Consider the following 26,036-nt stretch of genomic DNA (forward strand, 5'->3'; position numbering starts at 1 on the left):
TCAACAGCAAGTCAGCAAGCCTGACATGTGTCAATGAAGTCCCGACCACCCGATCCGTCAGTTGCCTCTTACGACAAGCATGGGTTACTGAAGACCAATTCTAACCGGATCTTCACAGGTACAGCGTCTATGGTAACAGGTCCACCTGTGGATACCATTTTTTTATAGAACATGTAAAGTGTACATGTGCTGAAACTGACTGAGGATAGATTTTTCAGATGAAATATTTTTTACTTATTTGATACGTCAAATTCAAAGACAGGCGTTTTCTTAATTCGCAATCTGTCGGAATGTTGCACATGTCGGATGTTGCTGGCTCTCTTCTTATTTAAACAATGTTACTCCACACTTTACGCATTTCAAAATACCACAAACTACTTGGCAGATATTTGGCTGCAGAAGTTAAGTACTATTTCTCTTGAGTGCTCTCTCCTTACCATCTTCTCGGTCCATCTCATCATCACTGAGATCACCACGTGGCATGAAGAAGAGATCGGGAATGAAGTGTAGTAATAGCTGTTTAATCTGCTGCTTGTCCTCTTTGTGAATACCTGAAACATGGCGGAGCATTTACAAGATAAGTGTCTGACGATTAGTTCCATGACAACAACTGGCATCAGGGGAACATAGGGGAACTCAATACTGTTTCCATGACAACAATTAGTATCAGTAGGCATTATAGGGAACACCGTTTCCATGACAACAATCAGCATCAGTAGGCATTATGGGGACACTGTTTCCATGACAACAATTAGCATCAGTAGGCATCATGGTGGAACACTGTCACCATGACAACAATTAATGTAAGTTTTGAACACTGTTTCCAAGATGGCTATTAGTATCGGTATACAGAGGTGGAACACGGTTTCCATGACAACAATCAGAACGCATCAAGGTCGTCAAAATTAATTGCCAAAGACGTAAACAGTGGTTTATTTCTTCAAATAGAGGTCGATCATTTTCGATTCTTCATACAAGTAAAAACATCATGTTTTATTTAACTCTTAGAGATGGGTTTTAGCTGAAATCCATTGTCAACTTAGCGATGTGTACTAACAGCAATTCTCATTGGATAATTAGCTCAGCATCAACCAATCACGTTTGGCCTTATTTCAGTGCTCAAAACTGCTCGAGTTGGGGAGTCAAAACTACGTTCTGGCTGTGTGCAAATAATTTAAGTAGGTATTCAAATATTGAATCGAAATAGTGATAATTCGATTTTCGATGAACCGAACCGAATTGTTGCAGCCTTACCAGCCATATGAGGGCTATCTGGACCAGACACACGTGACTGATTAATGAACATCAACTCAACAGTTGGGGTACAATGAATGAGTGAGTGAGTTTAATGAACATTTACTCAACAGTTGGGGTACTCAGCAATATTCCAGTTTTACGCCCGCACTATATTACCTATATGGCGGCGGTCTGTAAATAATCGAGTCTGGACCAGACAATCCAGTGATCAACAGCATGAGCATCGATCTGCGCAATTGGGAACCGATGACATGTGTCAACCATGTCAGCGAGCCTGACCACCCGATCCCGTTAGTCGCCTCTTACGACAAGCATAGTTGCCTTTTGTGGCAAGCATGGGTTGCTGAAGACCTATTCTACCCCGGATCTTCACGGGTCTACAATGAATGACAATCAACAACCTATTGTCAGGGTTACCACACTTTTGTGAAAAGAAATTCCATGATTTTTCAGGACAAATATTGCTTTTTCCAGACACAACAATATATGTCCTAGGGTATAATGATACCTTTAAACATATATTACTGTGTCTGAAATAAGCTCTGGAGACAAGGGGCGCAAAACCCATCAAACATTGAATACATCTTATTGTTTAAAATTTTAGTACCACATGTATTAAGCAAGTATTCACATAAATGCAAACTAATCCCGATACACATGTAGTACTGTAAGATATACAGTTCTGTTAGATAAAAACTCCCCAAGATTATTCCATGATTTTCGTCCATTTTTTCAAATTCCATCATTTTTCCAAGACTGGAAAATGAGGTGTGAAATTTCCAGGTCTTAAGGGAACCCTGCTATTGTCCCTGACCAAGTTTGAGTAGTTTGTTGACAGAATGTTTGTCACTGGGGATCTATTCTAACCAGGAGTCCACTTGTGAACACCGAAATCACTCAAAGGTGACTACAGAGAATTTCAATCAAAGTGTTCCAATTTGACGAACCTGTTTGGCGTTTCATGTGGTGGATAACGAGATTGGCAGCATCATCAATCATGGATTTATCTTTATATGTATACGACAGATGTGCTCCCGTTGATTCCCCTGTCACCTCGGTTAACTGCTCCTGTCGCTGAAATGCACACAAAGTCACACCTTGTAAAACCCATAGTTGTTAATACTTGCTAGACTTGCATGAGAATTCACATCACCCCTTCAATGTTAGAATACAGCCATGTGGTGCTTCTTCAAGTCTGAGATCAAGGTTAAGACTAACATTAATTTACATATTCATATTAATATTCTCAGACTTGCTGCTATTTAATTTTCTCTTTAAAAAGTAGGAAAATCTGTATTTTCTGAACATCTTAGCGACATTTATTTGATAATTATTTGATCTCCACCAAGTGACCAAAACAGACAGAAAATGTAAACAGTAAACAAATAAGAAATACAGATAAAATACTTGAAAAAAATCACAGTATGTGCGGCATTTAACAACCAACAAACAAAATCTTACCTCATCGTATATAGTTTCAATTTCATTGAGCAGTGTTTTTGAACGTATTGCTTTCACGTCGTTCTGCTTGAAGTTTATTCCTTGGTGGTCCAGTGATTTGAGGTAGTACTTTTCATTCTGTTCACGCCAGATCTTGTTGAAGCCCCGCTGAGATTCACGCCACTCTTCTTCTTTCGCTTTTAATCTGATTGGACAAAACAGGTCATGTGACTTCAGTGCTCATGTGATTTCAACATGTGTCCCGACCAATCTCTTCAATACCAAACAAGCTACAGTATTTCCTCTAATAAGCACCGGACATCTAATAAGCGCTTGGGATAAAAGCAGTTCAACAATTTCAGTAATTACACCCAGTAAGCGCGAAAAGCGCCGGGACTCTAACAAGCACCGAGTCTGGAAGTCCATTGAAAAAATAAGCGCCCACGTGCTCATTAGAGGAAATACGGTATTTAGGTTTGTTGAGTAATGTATCACTTTCTTAGTGAGTGAGTGAGTGAGTATAATTTTACGCTGCTTTTAGCAATATTCCAGCAATATCACGTCGGGGGACACCAGAAATCGCCTTCACACATTGTACCCATGTGGGGAATCGAACCCGGGTCTTTGGCGTGACGAGCCGACGCTTTAACCACTAGGCTACCCCACCACCCCTTCTCACTTTCTTAACTGTCTGGGGTCTGGATGAACCAGTGATTGATATTGTGAGCATGGTCATTGGATATAATGAAATTCAATCAAGATCCTGACCATTCAATTCATTAGGACGTTCTTCCGAAGCATTGAAGCAAAGAATTTCTCACATACCTTCGTAAAACAAGCGGAACAGCCACCACAGGGTTTTTCTTCAGACCATCTATAATATCTGGCGCTTTATCTCCGTATATCCTGGAAAACAAATATATGACCATCAGGAAATAAGACAAAATAAACCAAAATATTTTCTGGACATACAAATGGTCTCAATAGTCATTTTTTAAATTATTATTATAATCTATTTATATAGCGCCGAGTTCCAGCTCGGCTGCTCACAAGCAGCTTTGTTTTTCCATCGATCATAGGATGTCAATCTCAACGGCACTTTGTATGATCAATCTCAACTCCCTGGGGATCATACAACTCTTGCAGCGAGTTAATGTGGCTTTCCCATCCTTACGGGGTACCCATTCACAGCTGGGTGGACTGGGACACATAGTCACAGTACTTTGTCCAAGTTTACTGCACGTTGCTGTACCCACAACTAGGTGTTTGCACGCATTCATGGATTCGTTCAAGTGCACAGGGTTGTGTACTGTACACTACAGGGATGGCAACAGGAAAATCTATTTTCAGCTGAAAACTTAATATTGTGTCATCGAGTTGAGGGTTTCTCAATGGATTTATATGATTCACAATTGAACAATTTGAAATAAAATCAGCGGAAAATTGCCATCCCTGACACTAGGAGTTGTGACAACACTGAAAGAGTTTGCACACAAAGTTGAATTCAAGATTTTTACACCCGGTCACAGTTGGACTCTATCCCGGCACCTCAAGCTCGCTGGATTACTAGCCTGGCGCCTCAGACAGCTCACCCACCACGCCCCCTTTCTTCTTCTGATCACAATGATTCACCAAGAAATCCCAACAAAATTGTCTTGGCAGGCAATTTGGGAAAAAGTATTATTTTGTCTGAGACCTGCCTTCCTTCAATTAAGATGTATCTAAATATTACATTCCATGTAATGATATGTGTAAGTAGACGTCATTAGCCTGATGTCAACGTGACACTAGGTGTGTCCTTCAAGCTGCAACATCATTACGGCAATAACAAGAATTGGGGAAGCAGAAAATTCCAAAATGATATTTGCTTGGGTCTGAATATCAGTTCTCCCGTGAGTGAGTGAGTTAGTAAGTGAGTAACAAGGATTGGGGAAGCAGGAAATTCCAAAATGATATTTGCTTGGGTCTGAATATCAGTTCTCCCGTGAGTGAGTGAGTAACAAGGATTGGGGAAGCAGAAAATTCCAAAATGATATTTGCTTGGGTCTGAATATCAGTTCTCCTGTTAGTGAGTGAGTGAGTGAGACGAATTTGGGAAGTAGGAAATTCCAAAATATTTGCTTTGGTCTGAATATCAGTTCTCCCGTGAGTGAGTGAGTGAGTGAGTCAGTGAGTGAGTGAGTGAGTGAGTGAGTGAGTGAGTGAGTGAGTGAGTGAGTGAGTGAGTGAGTGAGTGAGTGAGTGAGTGAGTGAGTGAGTGAGGTCTCCAAGGATTGTCAAGAAGGTGTTGTTAACCTCTCCAAGTCACAACATTGGTTATAACAATACAAAGTGAACTGAGAACACTATACTTGTATTTTCATTTAACTCTACAGTCTGCAATATTGCAGCATAATGATGGTGGTCTGGGAATGAGCAAGTCTGGACCAGCCAATCCAGCATCTGATATCAAAAGCACTGCTATGTACATGGGATACGATGACATGTATCAACTAAGTCCTTGAACCTGACCTCTCGATCCTGTTTGTTGCCTCTCACAAGAAACATTAGGTTGCTGAAAACCAATTCTAACCCCGATCTTCAAGGGTTATGTTAGCCTCTAACCCCGATCTTCAAGGGTTATGTTAGCCTCTAAGTAGGTCTACTGCTAATAGTGAGATCACTGACCGGTGTATTGCCTTCCGATGAAGTACTTCTGACGTCCCTCCTAGCGTGTTGTCCAGTCGGAACTTGGCAGCATCTTCTGGTGACATCCTTGTCAACTTCTTCTGCACCGCCTCCAGCACTCGTATGCACATCAAGTTGGTCTCGATCACAACGTCCAGCTGCAATACGAAACGCATAAGAATTTACATAGGATTTAAAAACTCCCAATGAACGCAGACATCATGCAAAATTTGTTGCAGTGATGTAGTAATAAAGTAAAGTTCAAGTCTGTATTTTGCCTAAATCCAAAATTTGCTTAAGGGCACAGGTCACAGGCTTGTTTGAACAAGAGGGTCCTCAGCTCACTTTGAAATATCTCAATCATTGATTTGCTGGATATTTGGTGGGAGTTCATTCCAGAGTGCAGGGCCTGCTTTGGCAAAACTCCAGTCACCGTAGAATGTTGTTCTTGTTTTGGGGACATTTAGTTGTTGAAAGGAAGCTGACCGCAGCGTTCACTTAGGTTGATATAGTATGACCAGAAATTATTGAGAATTTTAGGAATATGTTTTATTGGATTTCTAGTATAAACAACCTTGACCAGCTATCAAGTGCTTGGTTTCATTCAAGAGAGACAACTCCGTTAATCCTTTTTCATTAGTTTGTGAAGAGTTATCCCCCTTTGATTACTTCTTAGCAGACGACATTTTCAGTGATCCTCAGTATGGATGATTTAGAGAAGAGGAAGTTGATTTTAGAGTATTATAACAAGGACATCAGATCAGCTAAAGTGATTTCAAGTAGAACAGGCATCCCATTGTCCACTGTTTATCGTGTTTTGAAAAATATTGCAAATGGATATGGCATTGAGCACCAGGGAGGCGCAGGTAGGCCCAGAAAATTGACTGTCGGTGACAGGAGGCGGCTTGGTATTCTTGTTTCTAAAAACAAATGAAGGAGTTTAGAAAACTTAAGGCTGGATATGATTGATAGAGGAACTGTGGCTGTCTGTAAGGAGACAATTAGAACTGAGCTGCATGCAATGGGTTGGCAGAAAAGTCGAGGAATTCAATCACCGATCGTGAAACCTGAACAAAAGGAGCGAAGGTTGAACTGGTGCTTACAGCATAGAAATTTTAACTGGGACAATGTGATTTTCTCAGATGAAAGTTCTGTGTGGCTGTTTCCTAATACACTGAAATTCTGGACCAAACAAACTGAAAAACCTTTGTATCAGCGCCCAAAGTACAATCCGAAATTTAACGTGTGGGGTGGCATATCTGTGTAAGGGGCAACGCCTCTCTGTATTTGAAGGGAATATGAACAGTGAGCGGTACACAGATATTCTCGAGGGACATTTACTTCCATCTGCTCACGTGTTCTATGGAAATGTTTGGATTTTCCAGCAGGACAACGACCCAAAACATCGTTCAAAGCATTCACAGGCCTGGTTTCGGACCCAAAATAGGACATTATTAGATTGGCCAAGCTATAGCCCTGACCTAAATCCAATAGAAAATGTTTGGGGACTTATGAAGGAAAGTGTCAATAAGAAAAATCTGACAAATATTGCTGAAATGAAAGAAGAGGTGGTCCGATATTGGGACAGCATGGACCACGACTTTCTAACTTCTTTGATCAGTAGTATGCCCTGCCACATTGAAGCCTGCATTGCTGCCCATGGTGACTTGACAAAATACTAACTGTTCACCTGTCTTTGAATCTGGAGTTATGTTCTGCTAATATTCACATTTAATACTCGAGTAATGAGTGAAATTTTAAAAACAAATTACAATCTTAAATTCTCAATAATTTTTGGTTGTACTGTATCTTGTTATAAGCTGTTACAGATACAGAGGGGCTAGACCATGAAGAGCTTTAAACACGAACACCAGTAATTTGTAAACAATCTGATGGCAAATTGGAAGCCAGAGTAGGTCGTATAACATTGGCATAATATGCTCGTGTTTGCGTGTTCCACTTATCAATCTTGCCGCCGAGTTCTGTACCTTCCGAAGTTTGCTCAGGCATAGTTGGTTCGATCCATATAGCAGTGAATTACCGTAATCCAGCCGAGATGTCACAAAAGCATGGATGAGTATCCTGGTTGCCGCAATGCCGACTTACCGCCTGATTTGACTAATATTTTGTGGTGGTGGTAGTAAGCAACCTTGTTTGGTTTCATGTACAGTACAGCCTAGCCTGGAAAGAGAACTCACCTCAAACCGTTCATCTTCACAGCGGTAGATGTGTTCCTCGTATTGGGTTTTTCGTGACGTGACAAACGTTGAGTCTTCCGACCATGACGGAAATGACACCCAGGTGTCATTCAACACCTGAAACAACAAAACATTAACTTACGAAACACCACACTTTTATGTAAGCTGTGTACTTGCATAACACATGTAACATAAATCACTTAAGTTTCAATGAAATTACACGAATAAGTCAGAGATATTTTGCGAAGCTGGTGATATGAGATTTTGAGATGTGAGGTGAGGTGAAATGGGGTTTAACATTTTACTTAATAATATTTAGCTCATATGACGACATGCATGCGTGTGTATGTGTGGCTGCTTGTACTAGCCCAGACTGAAGCTGGTTTTATAGTGCCAGCCCACTGAGATACCATGCCGCAGTGAAGCATGAATACCCAACTCAGACACATGATACTGACTCCAAGCCGACCAGTCCTTGTCGTACCCATTAATGCCGAGCGCCAGACAGGGACCAACATGTACCATATTTTAATGTCTTTTGGTATGACGCGAGAGTCGACCTTCCCTTCCGCTCTCCGGGTGGACACTCTTACCATTACAACATGGAGGCGGTGTTTTGAGATGTACAAATGACTTCAGAAATTGCAGATGTTTGCTTGTTATTCAACGCTGCTCTCAGCACATTTCCAGTTATATGAATGCAGTCTGTAAGCGCGGACCAGAAAATCCAGTGATTGAAATCATGAGCATCAATCTACCCAATGATTCCAGATTATTTGAATATCACAATTAGATAATCATGGATGCAGTTCTGAATATTTGCTGCATTTATTTCTCATCCTGACACAGAGTCTTGACGTACCTCTCGACACAACGCCGTCCTACCAGAACACTTAGGTTGAGGGTAGCTCTTGGGTAAAGCTCGATAACTTGCTCCGTATCTTTTACACGTTGCAAAGTCTGAAACAAGGACATATTAGTTTGTCAGTATCCAGATCCATACAAGTACCATCAATGAAAAAAATACAGGGAATTATTCGGGACAATATTCAGCCCAAATTTGCAGGAAGCAAAAACTGAAAAATGAAAATCACACACATGCAAATTTCACGTCATACACCAAGCATCTTTCAAGAGCGATTACTGTACTGACTGACTGACTGAGGTTGGTTTTACGCCGCTTTTAGCAATATTCCAGCAACATCACAGCGGGGGACACCAGAAATGGGCATCACACATTGTACCCATGTGGGGATTCGAACCCGGGTCTTTGGCATGACAAGCCAACCCTTTAACCACAAGGCTACCCCACCGCCCCACGATTACAGTACAAACAACTACGGTAATAAGGAAATGCTAGCGGTGATGCACTCTCAAAACGTTCATTATTATCATATCAACATTGATTGACTCTGATATCTCCCAATTTGTTTTCAACCGAAATTTAAAATTGAAGTTCCCCTACTGTTTTTGAAGAGTATATTTCACTGCTTTGAGCAAGATACAGGTTTTTTTTTTTTAAATGCCCGGAGAAATTCCTGCTGGATTCCAAAACCACGAGTCTTTGGTAGTCATATCGAGAAAAAATGTACACTTAGAAATATTAGAGCTTCTGTTTTCTTCATTTCCGAGGTATTTTAGGTGAGGTGAGGTGAGGTGAAATTGGGTTTAACGTCATGCTTGAGAATATTTCGCTCATATGACGACGTGCATGCGTGTTTTTAGACTGAAGCTGGTTTTATAGTGCTAGCCCACTGAGATACCATGCCGCAGTGAAGCATAAATACCCCACTCAGACACATTATACTGACTCCGAGACAACCAGTCCTTGATGTACCCATTAATGCCGAGCGCCAGGCAGGGACCAACAAGTACCATATTTTAACATCTTTTGGTATGACGCGGTTGGGGATCGAACCCGCGACCTTCCGCTCTCCGGGCGGATGCTCTAACCACTACACCACGCAGAGATGGCAACAGGAAAATCAATTTTCAGCTGAAAACTTATTATTGTGTCATCAAATTTGGGGGTTGAGGGATTCAACAGATTTAGACGATTCACAGAATTGATCAATTTGAAACAAAATCAACGGAACTCCGCGGATCCGCGGAAAATTGCCATCCCTGACCATGGAGGCGGTTCCGAGGTATTTTAACACTGATCAAGAGTGAAGCATTTTCTCACCAATTTCCATAGCAAGTTCTCCACTGATTCTTTCCTTGGACGTCACTGCCTGCGGAATGCACTCAATGGTCCCGCCGGACTCCTTGTAACCGAGAAAGTCCTTGAACCATTTAAATAACTCTGGGAATTTGCTGAAACAAAACAATTCTTCACATAAAAGCAGAAGTAAACTACCCATATAATTAATCGTGTTGGTGATAAATGAATATTTTTAGAATTTGGCCTCCAGTATGGTTGTCAAGATTTCAATGAAAGTCAATAGGACAACAGCTTTACAATTTTTCCTAAGATGGGATATTGTAGGGTGAGTGAGTGAGTTTAGTTTTACGCTGCATTCAGCAATATTCCAGCTATATGGTGGTCTGTAAATAATCGAGTCTGGACCAGACAATCCAGTGATCAACAACATGAGCATCGATCTGCGCAACTGGGATATTGTAGGGAGATATAAGCTTGGAGCACTGCACATTCTGCTATTCATAGCAAATGGGAAATACTAAATCATCTGCATAGACTGGTTATTGAATAGTTTGTTAGTTTCACATTTATATAACTCGTCATACAGAAGTTGTAGATTGATTTATTGTGTCGCGAGCTTTGTTTCGTGATGCAATAGTGAGTGAGTGAGTTTAGATTTACGCCACAGTCCAGCTATATTGCGGCGGTCTATAAATAATCGAGTCTTGACCAGACAATCCAGTGATCAACAGCATGAGCATTGATCTACGCAATTGGGACACAATGGCACGTGTCAACCCAGTCAGCGAGCCTGACCACCCGATCCCGTTAGTTGCCTCTTATGACAAGCATGGGTTGCTGAAGATCAATTCTAACCCGGATCTTCACGGGTCTTGTGATGCAATACTGTATTGTCGTACAAAGAACATTGCCACAAAACGACAGTTGTTTATTTGTTGCTTCCCCCTGCACATAGCCAAATACACTCACTCTAACTGCTAAGTGACCGAGTGGGAGACCAGACAAACTGATGATTGACAGTGTTTGCGGTAACACAAAAACATGCGTGTTTCACGCAAATAAATCTATATTTCACCCACAATATTTTCTACCTGCGTGTTCTACACGCAAAGCTTTTTGTATTCTGGGTAGTTACATTTCTAAATGCCCCGGAGCCCCCTTGAGACCTCGCCACTTTGTGACTCGTGCATGCACCAGTGGTGCACACACACACAAGATTCCAAGGGCAATGCATATTTGTCTTACACTACCTGCACAGGTTACTGGGAACGATTCTACCAAGAAAACCTAAAGAGAAAGTATGTGAAACTTACCCCAGGAAATTCTGCACCAGCTGGACAACCTCCGACCTTGATATGACCTCTTGATTGAAGAGCACGAGACATCGGAGGAAATTATCATAAACCTCTTGATGCCGTAATGCCTTCCGCACCTGAAAACAACAATAACATGTCAGAATCAATTCAATTCTAACCCGGATCTCCATGGGTTGGTGTGATGAACAACAGGGAGAGTCCTATGGATATTCAACTTCTTTTTCATAATGTAAGGCCAGACCATTTTATTTCTTGTTTTACGGATTTTTGTCCTTTGAAAACCTAAAGGCAGGAGGGAAAAAAATAAAATAAAATCACCAGTCAAAGTAATATTCCTTCTGGCAATTTATGAAATATTTATGGGGAAAAAACAAAAAAACAACCAACCAAAAAGAATTTCTTATAAGTTTACATTTTTGGCCAATAAAAACATAAGGATTTATTTTTTGAGCGGGGAAAATTATTTTATATTTTTTTTCTTATTTCTTACAACAGACGGATCCGTAACACAAGAAATAAAATTGGTCTGGCCCAAGGGTCGTATTACATATTATATATGAGTAGAGTTTGTACAGTAACTTGATAGTTTTTACACAACTGATACAGTTGATGTACAAAGTGTGAAGGATGTTTACACAATAAAGATAAATGTTACACAAGCAGATATAACTAGGGAGTGTTTTATTGGGGGGGGGGGGAGAAAGAGAGAAACCAGTGGACAGACATCTTTGTACAATCCTCAAGCCTAAGCAAAACAACATTAATGCTTGCCAGGATATTGGTACATACCTTATCAAAGAAAGCAAACTCATTGAGGCTTCCATATTTCCCTGCCTCGGCTAGTGACACATCCTTTAAGTGACTGGTCTTTGGTTTCTGAAACAAGACACAAATACAGGACTTCAGTTAAGTGGGCAGCCGAATCAGTATTACTGACTGAGTTTAGTTTTACGCCGCCTATAGCAATATTCTAGCAATATCACGGCGGGGAACACCAGAAATGGGCTTAACACATTGTGACCATGTGGGGACACCAGGGTTTTCGGCGCAGTTCAGCTAACCACTAGGCTACCCCACATCCTTGAATCAGTATTAACCAACTAACGTCTTTCTCAGTAAAGTTCAGATCCTAGTACTATTATTGGGTTGAGTCCCATTCGTGATTCGAACCCACACCCTCAGAGTCAAGCACTTAATCGCCAGCACACAAAGTCAGCCATCTAACCCACTCAGCCAACACAGCTTCACTTTTACATTTGACCACTTTTGAAATGGCATTGTGTATTGCAATCAGAGAACCTTAGTTGTCAGAGAATGCACACATAAATGCCAACCTTGTTTCCTAAAATGTCATATACACTTCCCATGGTGGCTCAAACTGTTCCAAACCATCTCCGTGGTTAGAGCGTCCGGCCAGAGAGCGGAAGGTTGCGGGTTCAATCCTCAGCCATGTCATAACAAAACACGTTAAAATATGCTACTTGTTGGTCCTTGCCTGGCGCTCGGCATTAATGGGTACAACAAGGACTGGTCGGCTCAGAGTCAGTATAATGTGTCTGAGTAGGGTATTCATGCTTCACTGCGGCATGGTATCCCAGTGGGCTAGCACTTAAAACCAGCTTCAGTCTGGGCTAGTACAAGCAGCCGCACATACATACACACGCATGCATGCATGTCGTCATATGAGCGAAATATTCTCAAGCACGATGTTAAACCCAATTTCACCTCACCTCAAACAGTTCCAGACAACAAATCTATCTGGCAATAAAGTGTTACAGTTGTGGTTAGCAATATTATTCAAACTAAACACAGTAAAAGCTGCGACTAAAATATCATGATTTTGGAATACATGTCAATTGTTAAAATGACAGTTTCAGATAGAGTTTCCAATCATTTTCCATTGTGGGTCATTTTTTTCACAGAATGACTGGTAGATTTGGGCAACATTACGAGTACAACTGATTGCTTAGTTTACGATTATAATCTCAGCATGTAACATACTCAATTGAAAGGATTAAAAATAATTATTGATTGTAAAAAACATATTTTCGATTAATCGAAACTTTGTTATTTTTGCATAACACTTGAATGAAGTAAACTAACCATTAAATTTGACGAATATTCACAAACAAACATGCGCTCAACAGCATAAAGCTATGTGCATTGTAGTTGTAGTTTCATATTCATCACTACCGTAAATATTACTGTAACCTGTCTATGAATAGATTTTGCATCTATTGTGAATGTAATGAGATGTACTGATAAAAATTTGATATATAAATAAACAGAATAATTACATGTACATCAACATTAATAAGAAAAAACCCTGGGTAAAACCCTTAAAATTGATGATTACATTAAAAACGTATTTATTTCGATGATAGTCAACTACCCTTCACCACAAGTCCTCCGATAATCAACAGTGGATTTGGTTTCCGATTCCCAACACTATTGGCGAGTATGCATTTCAATTGTATCAGTTCATTGTTTTCTATTAAAAATGGAGGATAATTTCAAACTCAGTAGTTTCCCTTTCACAGCAGTACTTCTGAAATCTGGATTTTAAAGGGAGATAATCATATGTATTATCAATGTGGCATGCCACTAGCCAGCAAGTTGGACTCCAAATCCTAACTACAGGGATGAGAATGAAGTTTTGAGAAAAATCGAGGCCAAATTATACGGATTTAGACAATTCACAAAAATGACCCTTGGCCTTATGAGATTCCCGGAATTCCGTGGAAAATTCTCATCCCTGTAACTATGTTATGTTCCAGTTATATGACTGTGACCAGAAAATAATTCAGTCTGGATCAGGAAACCAGTGATTGATATTGTGAACAATAACAAATATGAATCAAATACCATGCACAAAATTAATGACCTCCCTCCCCTTTTCCATAATTTTTTATAGCATGGCATTTTAATAATTTTATGTACCAAACTGATGACCTTCCCTATCTCCCCCGAACAAAATGGGCGAAATCCCCCCCACACACACACCTTAAAATCATCATCACCCCTTAAAATCATTGCACTCACTTACTCACCCATACCAACCAACCAAACAACCAACCAACCAACAATAAATATAATGAGCGGTCCCTCACCTGGATTACATGGATCCCCGGGGATAGGTTAATATTTCAAGAGTGATGTAAGCCGCAATGTTCCTACCTTGGCTGGGGGTACGGAGCCTGATTGAGGACGCTTTATCTGACTCGTCTTCCCCGACTGGTTCTTGTTATTGAAACCTGGCTTCTTCACGGCTGAAGCATGGTCATTGCGGATACTGAACGCTGAATCATTCTGAAAAAAATTGTCACCACACTGAAACAAACAGACAAACATTGAAGACAACTGCATGCATTTTATTATTAAAATATTAACTAGGGTTCGTACAGATTATCAGTCATCAATTTAAGGACTTTTTAAGGTTTTCAAGGCCCACCAGTCAACAATTTTAAAGAACTATACAAATACATGCAGGGACCAAGCAGGTGCTTCAACACATACGAAGTTTCCCACATCAGTGTTTGACTGAACATTGTCTCTTGTTGAACATCCCTAAAAAGTCATGCAATTTTAAACTTTTTCTGTTCCAAATGGCTAGAGTTCTGTCACATTTGATGTTCCAAACAGCATTCTGTCATTTCAGCATGTGTAAAGGAATGGTATGTTGTGGGGCCTTCACTCTAAATTTTTCAAGCCCGTGGAAACTGTTTCAATTTTAAAGGGATTCAGGCAGATGTGGTTCATGGACAAATTTCATTGACAATAGAAGGGAGGTAACTCTGTGAGTACATTATTACAAGAGATTTCCAATAAAGTTTTGACAGATTTCAACACGTTTTCTTTTCCACTGGTTTAATATCATTATGGAGACTTTGTACCGTTATCAAGTTGACTGCAATGTCGCCATATAGGTATTAAAGACGTTGCAACCATACAACTGTTACTTTATATTGAAGTTCTATTCTAGACAGGATTCGAATTCAAGACCCATTTGAGAGACAACAAAAATTCAACCATTTAAGATACATTTAAAACTTCATGGCCTTTTCAAGGCAGGATTCAAATTTAAGACTCATTTAAGAGACACTTCAAAATTCACCCATTTAAGAGACAATTCAAAACTCAATGCCCATTCAAGAAAATATTTCAATTCAAGGCCCATTCAAGAAAAGGTTTCAATTTCAAGGTCCATTCAACCATAACAATACTACCCAAATGTGAAACTTAAAGACTCTCCAGCTCAGCTTAGTTCAATCAATCAATCTTTATTCATACTGAAGGCCACAGGCCCATAGTACACAATATCATAGAAAAGAATAAAAATAGTCAAATCACAATATGTCATATCGCATCAAAATGTATCACCTCATATAACATCACATTAAACATACTTTGTCATATCACATCATATCATAACACCCCATATTACATCATGTCATATCATACCATGTATCATATCATATCATATCATATCGCACCACATCATACCATATCGTAACAAATAACAATATGAGTACATACATTCTATGAATTATTAAGTTTATTTCTTAGAGACAATGCTTGATAGATAAAGGTTGACAACTTACAGATAAGAACATTGTCATCAGTACTCATTAACAAAGAAAATTTCACCCTATCGGGATATACAGAATAATATCAGCTTAGTTCCGAACACTGTGACTAGCGAAAGGCAGAACATAGAGAGATAAAGAAAAGAAATACTTACACTGACATAGGCAGCCAGATAGGACGATGATCCGTTGGCATCAGGCAAGAACTGTCCGAACTCTGCCAAAAGGTCCTCCTGGTTCTGGAACAGCTTGGCCACTTGGGAGTAAACCTCCGCCTCCGTCAGTGGCTTGTAACCGGGGGGAACCAAACCCTGCAACACAAAAACAGTGCTAAAACATTCAGAGGTGCCTTCCTGCCCCACAGGGGCGTAGGGGTAGCCTGATGGTTAAAGCGTTTGCTTGTCATGCCGAAGACCCAGGTTCGATTCCCCACATGGGTACAATGAGTGAAGCTCATTTCTGGTGTGCCCAGCCGTGATATTGCTGGAATATTGCTAAAAGCGGCGTGAAACCAAACTCACTCACTCTCTCCTGCCCCACAACGAGGCACACGTGTTACATGTGGTCTCACCTTAGACAAGTGAGTTTGTTCAAAATTGCCTCTGTTCACCCAGCAGAAAATGGGTACCCGGTGAGATAAGTGTGACTATTAACCTTCTAGTGCCTCACAGCTTGGGTTATCCAGGGTAATGATAATCAGTTTGTTATTACAGCATCCAGTGAGCAACTAGTCAGATGGATACTGAGTGAGTGTGTTTAGTTTTACGCCGCACCCAGCAATATTCCAGCTATATGGCTGCCGTCTGTAAGTAATCGAGTCTGGACCAGACAATCCAGTGATCAACAGCATGAGCATCGATCTGCATAATTGGGAACCGATGACATGTGTCAACAAGTCAGGGAGTCTGACCACCCTATCACGTTAGTCGCCTCTTACGACAAGCATGGGTTGATGAAGGCTCATTCTAACCCGGACCTTCACGGGTAACAGATGGATACTAGCGCTATTTAAATAAATTGTTATTATTATTCCTAAATAGCTCTCAGCATCATTTTCAGTCTATTTTAGCACTGTTAAGGGACCATCAGAGCTCCAGATAAGATTTAGCTCATGTGGGTACTGTACCCAGTTTTTTGGAGTGGGTATTATGAATGTTGAGTGGGTATTTCATTTTCCGTTACCCACTGCTTTCAAATATGTGCGTGTTTCAGTCATTTTACTCACCTAAGTATTATGTCATTGAGTAAGTTTACTTAGCAGGTATTTTCTGCCTTATGTCATACCTAATCAAAACTAACTTAAATATAATGGAAATGATTTCATAAAAAATCACTCATCCTATACTGACAGTACAACACTTGTCCTATACTAACAGTACAAGTTGATAGCAATCGATGTCTTTTTCATTACGCAAGTGATTATTATAAATATATTCCGTACGCATTTGTTTTAAACTTTTTGCGTATTTAACATTTTAAACGCTTTATTGGTATACAACAATTATTTTTCAATGCGTAATTGGAAATTTTCTATGCGTATTTTACCCGGATACGCAGCTTATCTGGGCCTCTGGACCATTATCTGAGCGTATTGGCCAGAATGGAATGTTGCTGGGACTGGATTGGGACTTGACAGCAGCAAATGGGTTACTAAGACAGAATGGGGATATAAGCACTGAACAATCAAAGATCACATCTCCACAAGTTTACTAGCTACTAGTCTTACTATCCTGAACAGTCAAGGTTGTCAGAGCTAGTTGCCTTCTGCACATGTGCACTACCTACTAGTCTTACTATCCTGAACAACGAAGTATGACAGGACTAGTCGCCTTCTTCCACAAGTTCACTAGCTACTAGTCTTACTATCCTGAACAGTCAAGGTTGTCAGAGCTAGTTGCCTTCTGCACATGTGCACTACCTACTAGTCTTACTATCCTGAACAACGAAGTATGACAGGATTAGTCGCCTTCTTCCACAAGTTTACTAGCTACTAGTCTGACTATCCTGAACAGTCAAGGTTGTCAGAGCTAGTTGCCTTCTTCCACCAATATACAAACTACTTGTCTAGTTGTCTTCTTCCACATATTAACTAGCTACTAGTCTTGACTATCCAGGAGAACCAACTAGCTACTAGTCTAGACTATCCAGGAGAACCAACTAGCTACTAGTCTTGACTATCCAGGAGAACCAACTAGCTACTAGTCTTGACTATCCAGGAGAACCAACTAGCTACTAGTCTTGACTATCCAGGAGAACCAACTAGCTACTAGTCCTGACTATCCAGGAGAACCAACTAGCTACTAGTCTAGACTATCCAGGAGAACCAACTAGCTACTAGTCTTGACTATCCAGGAGAACCAACTAGCTACTAGTCTAGACTATCCAGAACCAACTAGCTACTAGTCTTGACTATCCAGGAGAACCAACTAGCTACTAGTCTTGACTATCCAGGAGAACCAACTAGCTACTAGTCTTGACTATCCAGGAGAACCAACTAGCTACTAGTCTTGACTATCCAGGAGAACCAACTGGCTACTAGTCTTGACTCTCCAGGAGAACCAACTGGCTACTAGTCTTGACTCTCCAGGAGAACCAACTAGCTACTAGTCTTGACTCTCCAGGAGAACCAACTAGCTACTAGTCTAGACTATCCAGGAGAACCAACTAGCTACTAGTCTAGACTATCCAGGAGAACCAACTAGCTACTAGTCTTGACTATCCAGGAGAACCAACTAGCTACTAGTCTTGACTATCCAGGAGAACCAACTAGCTACTAGTCTTGACTATCCAGGAGAACCAACTAGCTACTAGTCCTGACTATCCAGGAGAACCAACTAGCTACTAGTCCTGACTCTCCAGGAGAACCAACTAGCTACTAGTCTAGACTCTCCAGGAGAACCAACTAGCTACTAGTCTTGACTATCCAGGAGAACCAACTAGCTACTAGTCTTGACTATCCAGGAGAACTATCCAGGAGAACCAACTAGCTACTAGTCTTGACTATCCAGGAGAACCAACTAGCTACTAGTCCTGACTATCCAGGAGAACCAACTAGCTACTAGTCTTGACTATCCAGGAGAACCAACTAGCTACTAGTCTTGACTATCCAGGAGAACCAACTAGCTACTAGTCTTGACTATCCAGGAGAACCAACTAGCTACTAGTCCTGACTATCCAGGAGAACCAACTAGCTACTAGTCTTGACTATCCAGGAGAACCAACTAGCTACTAGTCCTGACTATCCAGGAGAACCAACTAGCTACTAGTCTTGACTATCCAGGAGAACCAACTAGCTACTAGTCTTGACTATCCAGGAGAACCAACTAGCTACTAGTCTTGACTATCCAGGAGAACCATACCTGAAATGATCCCACTTCCTTCAGATTCCTCTGTTCCTTCTGGTAAGTGTGAAGAATCTCCAGGAACTGTTTGTAGATCTCGGGTTGTCCTTGGAAACGATTCTGAAATAAACAATTTTCATTTCCATTTTTGAATTTTGCAAAAGTGTATGTAACGCAACCAACCAGGTCAGTAAGCCTGCCTTCCAATCCATTTGGTCAACACAATTTGTTTTGGACCTTTCCTAAATTTATCATCAAAACTGTGTTCCACAGGAGATATTGCTTGTGTGAGATCAAATGACATAACCTAGGAGATATCACTTTGACAGTAGATTTTGCACAAGCCCCTAACAGTGCTATGATGTCATGAACTTGATGACGCCACAATGCTATGGCATCGCTGCACTTCAAGTCTAATGGCAGTACTGTGTTCAGAAATGTACATATTTCATTGAAAACTAATGAAGAGTGATTTTGGATGATAAATAGAATCTAACCCTTGTGTCTTCTGATATCAAATATATCAACACTCGTTGATAAAAGTTAAAATATTTGTAACTTTATCAACTTTCGGCGATATAATTGATATCAAAAGACACTTGGGTGATATTCTCTGTTTCCATATTTCCAATAGTTTTTTCTGCCAGAGCAATAACCACATGTCTATGGAACTGAATTATTAGGTCACAAAACAATGATGAACATACTGCCCCACCAGAGTTATCTCACCTTGATCTTATTGACGTAGTTGATGGCGTGGTTGAACTCCACTGGTTGACTGGCTTGCTGCTGTTGCTGCTGCTGCTGCTGGGGTGTTGGAGGGTTATGGGGAGGTTGGGGAGGGGGTGGGGCAGCTGGTGTAGGCTCCGGGTTCTGCCGGGGTGACTGGTGGTAGGAATGGTGTGAGGGGGGAGGGTTGTGACTAGCCGGGGGAGTGGGGACGTGAGGTTGGGGTTTCTGAAACAGACGACAAATGAGGTTGTCATACCCCCCAAAAATGTGGAGTTACCATGGTTATGTCAGTTCTCTTATGATATTGCATTGTCAATTTGGTGCACAGGAGATAATACAATATTTTGTGAGGATCAACTTTATGTAATACCCTCCTGTCTTCATACTAAATCAACAAAAATATGACACTTTTTTCAAAATCAAAACAGACCTGTTTAATTTCTTATTTTATACATGAGCCTACACATATATATACTTTTTTTAGTGACAGAATGCAAATCATTATATTCATAAGAATATAAATATTCCAAACTAATATGAAATTAAGAAAGGTCTGATACTTTACGGATGAGAATTTTTTTTATCATGTCATAATGCGACAACTCGTGCTCCACAGTACACAGCAGTATCATCTTAATATAATAAAGCAGTTGTCATCCATACAGTTTGCAACTGAAATGCCAATCAAAAAGATCATACCACGGAAATTAAAAGGAAGATATGCCTCATTTGCATATATTCCAAGGAAGAAGTGAAAAAATGAAAAAATGAACTTGTTTCATTAGAAATTCCAAAGCAAAATGGCAAAATCTATGCCAAAACCTTTGTTTTTTTAGAAGTGACAGCATTTTCCCACGTTAAAATCACAGTAGAAATAGTCACATTTGCATATAGCCCACAAAAGAAATAAAGAAAATGATCTTGTTTCATTAAGAATTTCAAAGCAATAGCAAAATGAATGCCAAAACCTTTGTTTGTTTTTTAAAGTGACAGCATTTTTTGACAGTGGTAAATATCAAAGGATCAAAGAAAGGTGTAATGAAGAAATAAAGAAAATGATCTTGTTTCATTCAGAATTCCAAAGCAATGGCAAAATGAATGCCAAAACATTTGGTTTTTGGAAGTGACAGCATTTTGGGACAGTAGAAAGTATCAAAGGATCAAAGAATAGTATAATGTTCAATATATCGGTGTTCCACAGTAACATATACGAGATACATATGGTGGTAACCGATATACCGGTAGTACCTCCATTGGGCGGCAACTTGCCAATGTTGAAAACAAGTCAGTCAGACTCACAGGGGTGGAGGAGGTTGATGGAGATTGGGCGTGGTCGCCGAGACCACCTGGGAGATGGAGACCACCTGTTGGCCGGGCTGATGGACATTAATGGTCTCAGACTGGACCTCGATTTTGTAGCCCGGAGGCAGGAACGTGTTGAAGCCGACAATTAGGTCAGGATGACCTTTAAACAAGTTGGACACTCGATTGATGACCCCAGGTGTGTCAATTCTGAAAAAGAAATTATTCAGGTGTTAATATTATCAATATAAACCTCATTACTCAACATAGTAAGCTGTTTGACTTTGTTAATTCAGGTGCCTGCAAATATTGGTACTTGACAAACTAGTGATGGAAGTCATGAGCAAATGTTTTTTTTGCCATATTTAGTTTTTGCCAACTATATGGCAGCAGTCTGCAAATAACTGATTCCGGACCAAACAATCCAGTGATCAACATCAGGAGCATCAATCTACGCAACTGGGATACAATGACAAAAATACAACCAAGTCAGCGAGCCTGACCAGACAATCCAGTGATCATCAGCATGATCATCAATCTACGCAATTGGGATACGATGACAGGAGTTGAAGTCAGCGAGCCTGAACACCCAACCCCATTAGTCGCCTCTTACAACAAGCATGAAGTCCAATTCTAACCCAGATCATTCAGTTTGTTATGAAGTAATGTATTGACTGACTGACTGAGTTTGGTTTTACGCTGCTTTTAGCAATATTCCAGCAACATCACAACAGGGGGGACACCAGAAATGGGCTTCACACATTGTTCCCATGTGGGGATTCGAACCCGGGTCTTTGGCATGACGAGCCAACGCTTTGACCACTAGGCTACCCCGCTGCCCCAAGTAATGTATTGAGCTCAACTCACGTTTGAGACTTAAACTCCTTCATGATGTCCAGGAAGTCGTTGTACACCTGGGGCTGGTTGCCAAACTGTAGTTTGACCTGGTCCAGGTACGACAGCGCATCCTCCACCTTGAGGCGCTGGAACTGCTGCTGCTGACCTTGAACTGCCGCGGAGTGTGTCTGGAAATAATCAACCCATGAATGACACTCAATTCATTTAAAGAACTTGCCTTAGAGTGAGAGAGAGATAGAGAGACATCAGAAATGGGCTTCACACATTGTACCCATGTGCAGTGTTCACGAATGGTGTTTCAAAGTAACAGGACATTGCGTCCCGTAAGTTTCAGAGGTCTGTCTGACCCACTGAAAATTCACAGGACCCATAGAATAAAAATTAAACACACATTTCAGATTTAACACTTCTTATAAGTGGCACTGAAATTATTAACAAACGTAAAATTTGTAAACAGCAAACAAGTGTGATGTGTCACATACGACAACTTCAGTCAAAGTCATTGTGAAATATATAGTCTGACACTGGGGCCGGCAGGTGATAGACTTCCACCGGACCATCGGCGAATCTGCCGGATTTGTCAGAGGGTCAGACGCTATTTGTGAACACTGCATGTGGAGTATCAAACCCAGGTCTTCAGCGTGACAAGCAAACGCTTTAACCACTAGGCTACCCCACTGCCCCTTCACGGGTAGAACTTGTCTTAACATGCAGTAGGTGCTTGTTCATATGAAAACTTAGAGGAAACCAGTTTGACAGCTGGTCATGTTGATAAACTCTTGCAACAAACATGTCCTGCTGAAGACTACTTCCAACCAAGGTCTTCACAGGTCATTCAATCCAGTCACATATCTCATGTAGTTTGCTACTTGCCAGTAGTGTTGGGAATTGGTTAAAATGTCATAATTGATGATTGGTTCATTACATCCGATCAATCATCGAAAATAATTGGTTAGCATCATTTATCAAATGTTCCTGTTATCTTTGTTAATGCACACAAAAAAACAAAAAAAACATAGTTGTTTGTTGTTTTTTTGCAAATTGCAAAAAATGCATTAGCAAATTTCAAATATTTAAAGGATGACTCGTGAGTTAGGAACATAAATTTCCTAGAGTTTTTAAGATAAATTCAATCATGACTTGTAGAGCTTATGAAATGTAAATTTAATGACACAGACAAAACTGACCTTGCAAAAAATCTTGTTGAATCAAACAAGTGTTTCAAAATTGTTTGTGTTCGATTATTAGAAAACATGTTCGATTGCTTGTCGTTTAGGCACTGCGACCAATCTTCGATTATTTCAATTAATCGAAACACCTCTTAACTCTTTCAACACCAGTCAACCAGAGGCATTTACTGCCATGACACCGAGTTCCCAGAGACTCTGAGGTCATAGATGAAGCCTATGTTTATGAAGGAAATTATAAGCTTGTAAAACGTTATTGCTACTACATCCCATACACAATTTAAAAGATCTAATCCTACTGTTGATAAATATGAAGTTTATTTTTATAATATTATTAAATTTATACAACTACAACTTAAATAAATTTATATTTGAATGAAAATGCAAGCTTACATTTATAACGTCCAGATAAACCACGAAAGGAGCAAAAACTATGGCGATTTTTTCCATTTGTGACATGTCACAATATGCCCGTGCCTTTTTCTTTTATATTTTCATCTTTACGTAATCAGAAAATTATTATAAAAAGATTTCTTAAACAATATGTATGGTCGCCTATTTCCCGATATCTGTGGCTTTCCGCTCGGTAAAATGACATAACAACTGAAAATACCTCCGTTTTGAAGCTTAGTTATGAATAACATGCTTGCAAAATCGTTTGATGTCGGGCATCGTTAAAAGCTCTGAACATCAACAATATCACTGTACCCTTGTCAAGAGTATTTTCACAGTTGTAAGAAGCGATTTTATTGGATAAAAATTGGTTTCTAATGGCGCTTTTTAAGCCACAGTCTGCTATAAGGGTTAGCCATTGGTCAAAATCAGACCGTGACCTAAGGCAGCCAATCATATTACAGCAATGGATATCGTCCTAAAAAGCGAAAACTTTTAGATTTAGACAAAAGTTTTGGGTAAAATAATGGTATTCTGAACATATTAAGCAAGAAATGCGCTACCTATCGTAAATTATGGAACTTATTGGATGTATTGTGCTTGGTTATGACCTGTGACAAAATGCTTCATGTATGTATTTTCGCATTAAACATCGTGTCCGAAAGAAGATTGGTAGAGAGCGAGATGTCACTTGTCAGTGACTTGACTTGCATTACATGATGGCACAAAAGATGGAAATAGTAATTTTATATATGCGTTTGACAACTTTAATGAATGCTGTTGTTGATTTTATTCATTAGTTATTCAATTTATTTAATAATTTCCTCGAAACATCGTTACTTTGCTCTTTGACAATGTTTATTGTAGACCCGCTGCGAAGCATGTGTCCGAGAATCGTTGTTTTCAATAACATTGCGAAAAATAGTTTATAATTTTAATTCTGCTGATAATATATGATAAATTGAAATTTAATAAGTGTTTTCAGACATTGTGAAATGTGATAGATTTGATATATGAATCAAAAAGTCAGGTAGGTTCCTAAAATTATGTCTCATTTTGGCGTGACTACTGCCTGGCGATTAATGCGGCCTCCGGTGTCTGGGGACTCATAGCGTTGTGGCGATTATTAGGCCCTTGCGTGTTGATTTAGAGTTAATTCCTCTATACCCTAGCAACCGCGTGCATTTGTCAAATTTGCCATTTAATATGATAACAAACTACTTAAACGGAAGTGTCAAGGGGAACATGGTGGGGAATCGGGGATAAGGAATTATTTTTATGTTTTTGCTTATTGACATTTCATTTATCTTGTAGCTTAAAAAGTCACAAGCAGTCTTATACTTGTGAGTTAAGTTCTATCCCTGCAGACCAAAATTTGTCAGTATGAAATGTGAAACGGTTGAAACAGTCTGCTCTTACCACGGTATGGTACGTATTGCGGAACAAGGCCTTCAGTTCGGTATATCAGATATGATCATAATGCAGAAAATTGATAAGAACCAAACCCTACATTGCTAATAAGATGGAAAGAAATATCCATAATCTTTGTTATTTTGAATGAAGAAAATGGTCACTTTATGACAAGATTGAACTGACGTTACAAAAACCGAAAATACCAAATAGTTGGATTGCATTACAGTATACTGAACTGAAGGCAAAATACTGTGGCATACCGTTTGACCCCTAATGAACAGTTGAAACATCTACTGGTCCTGTTGGATCGTGTTGGAGTGAGTGAGTGAGTGAGTTTGGTTTTACGCCGCTTTTAGCAATATTCCAGCAATATCACGGCGGGTGACACCAGAAATGGGCTTAACACATTGTACCCATGTGGGGAATGGAACCTGGGTCTTCGGCGTGACGAGCCAACGCCTTAACCACTAGGCTACCCCACCGCCCCGGATAGTGTTGGATCCATACTAGACAGAGTGGTCAAGTTTGATCCTGTTGGAGCCTTACTGGTCACAGTGGGTCTGTTGGATCCCTGCTGGATCTGTACTGGACATAGTGGTCCAGTTAAATCCTTGCTGGACACAGTGGTCCTCACCATAAAGGGTATAAAAACAGTTGATCTAACACTAATTCCAAAAGTTGTACAAGCATAAATTACTCCTGCCCAATATACCACAAGATTGACACGACAGTGTTTCCGTTATCCGGTACAAAGTTAGAATGTCCGGTGGTATCAAAGGCTGTCGGTCATCGTGTCCGGCAAATTTTAAAATCATTTTTCTAATTACCTCTGTCAATTTTATTTCTCCTCAAAAAAGATTACGTTTTCACAATGACATCGAGGTGTTGTCAAATAAAAATAGCAGTTTTGGAAAAACCCCGGCTAAAACCCCCAGCATTGACGCATTGCAATACCCTCTACATTTCTGATTGGTTGTTAGGGTGCAAGGTCTACCGCACAATGAAAAGCATGATCCACTGACCAGTAAAATTTACAAATGACTGGTATTTGAAATGCTAGTCACGATGTCCAGTTGTAAAAAATGCCAGCGGAAACACTGTACGATTTTAATTTTACAGGTCCTTCAGACTAGTGTCAGACCAACAGACCAGCATTTTTGTCGAACATGGTGTAACCTGGAA

At 40.1% G+C, this 26,036-nt stretch overlaps 1 protein-coding gene across 1 annotated transcript in view; it reads right to left on the bottom strand.

Annotated features, from left to right (window-relative positions):
• LOC124274770 (paired amphipathic helix protein Sin3a-like) overlaps positions 1–26,036 on the bottom strand; it is a 56,823-nt gene that overhangs the window by 13,098 nt on the left and 17,689 nt on the right. The window contains 16 exon segments of the mRNA XM_046710141.1: positions 438–551; positions 2,205–2,331; positions 2,719–2,902; positions 3,523–3,603; positions 5,365–5,522; positions 7,563–7,679; positions 8,425–8,522; positions 9,748–9,878; positions 11,040–11,158; positions 11,832–11,918; positions 14,220–14,372; positions 15,784–15,939; positions 18,988–19,089; positions 19,699–19,926; positions 20,997–21,213; positions 21,871–22,028. Of these exon segments, the coding sequence (XP_046566097.1) occupies positions 438–551; positions 2,205–2,331; positions 2,719–2,902; positions 3,523–3,603; positions 5,365–5,522; positions 7,563–7,679; positions 8,425–8,522; positions 9,748–9,878; positions 11,040–11,158; positions 11,832–11,918; positions 14,220–14,372; positions 15,784–15,939; positions 18,988–19,089; positions 19,699–19,926; positions 20,997–21,213; positions 21,871–22,028 (2,230 nt within the window).

This window comes from Haliotis rubra, unplaced genomic scaffold (genome assembly GCF_003918875.1).
Source record: "Haliotis rubra isolate DU_JTF1 unplaced genomic scaffold, ASM391887v1 Scf194, whole genome shotgun sequence".
NCBI classification, from domain to species: Eukaryota; Metazoa; Mollusca; class Gastropoda; order Lepetellida; family Haliotidae; genus Haliotis; species Haliotis rubra.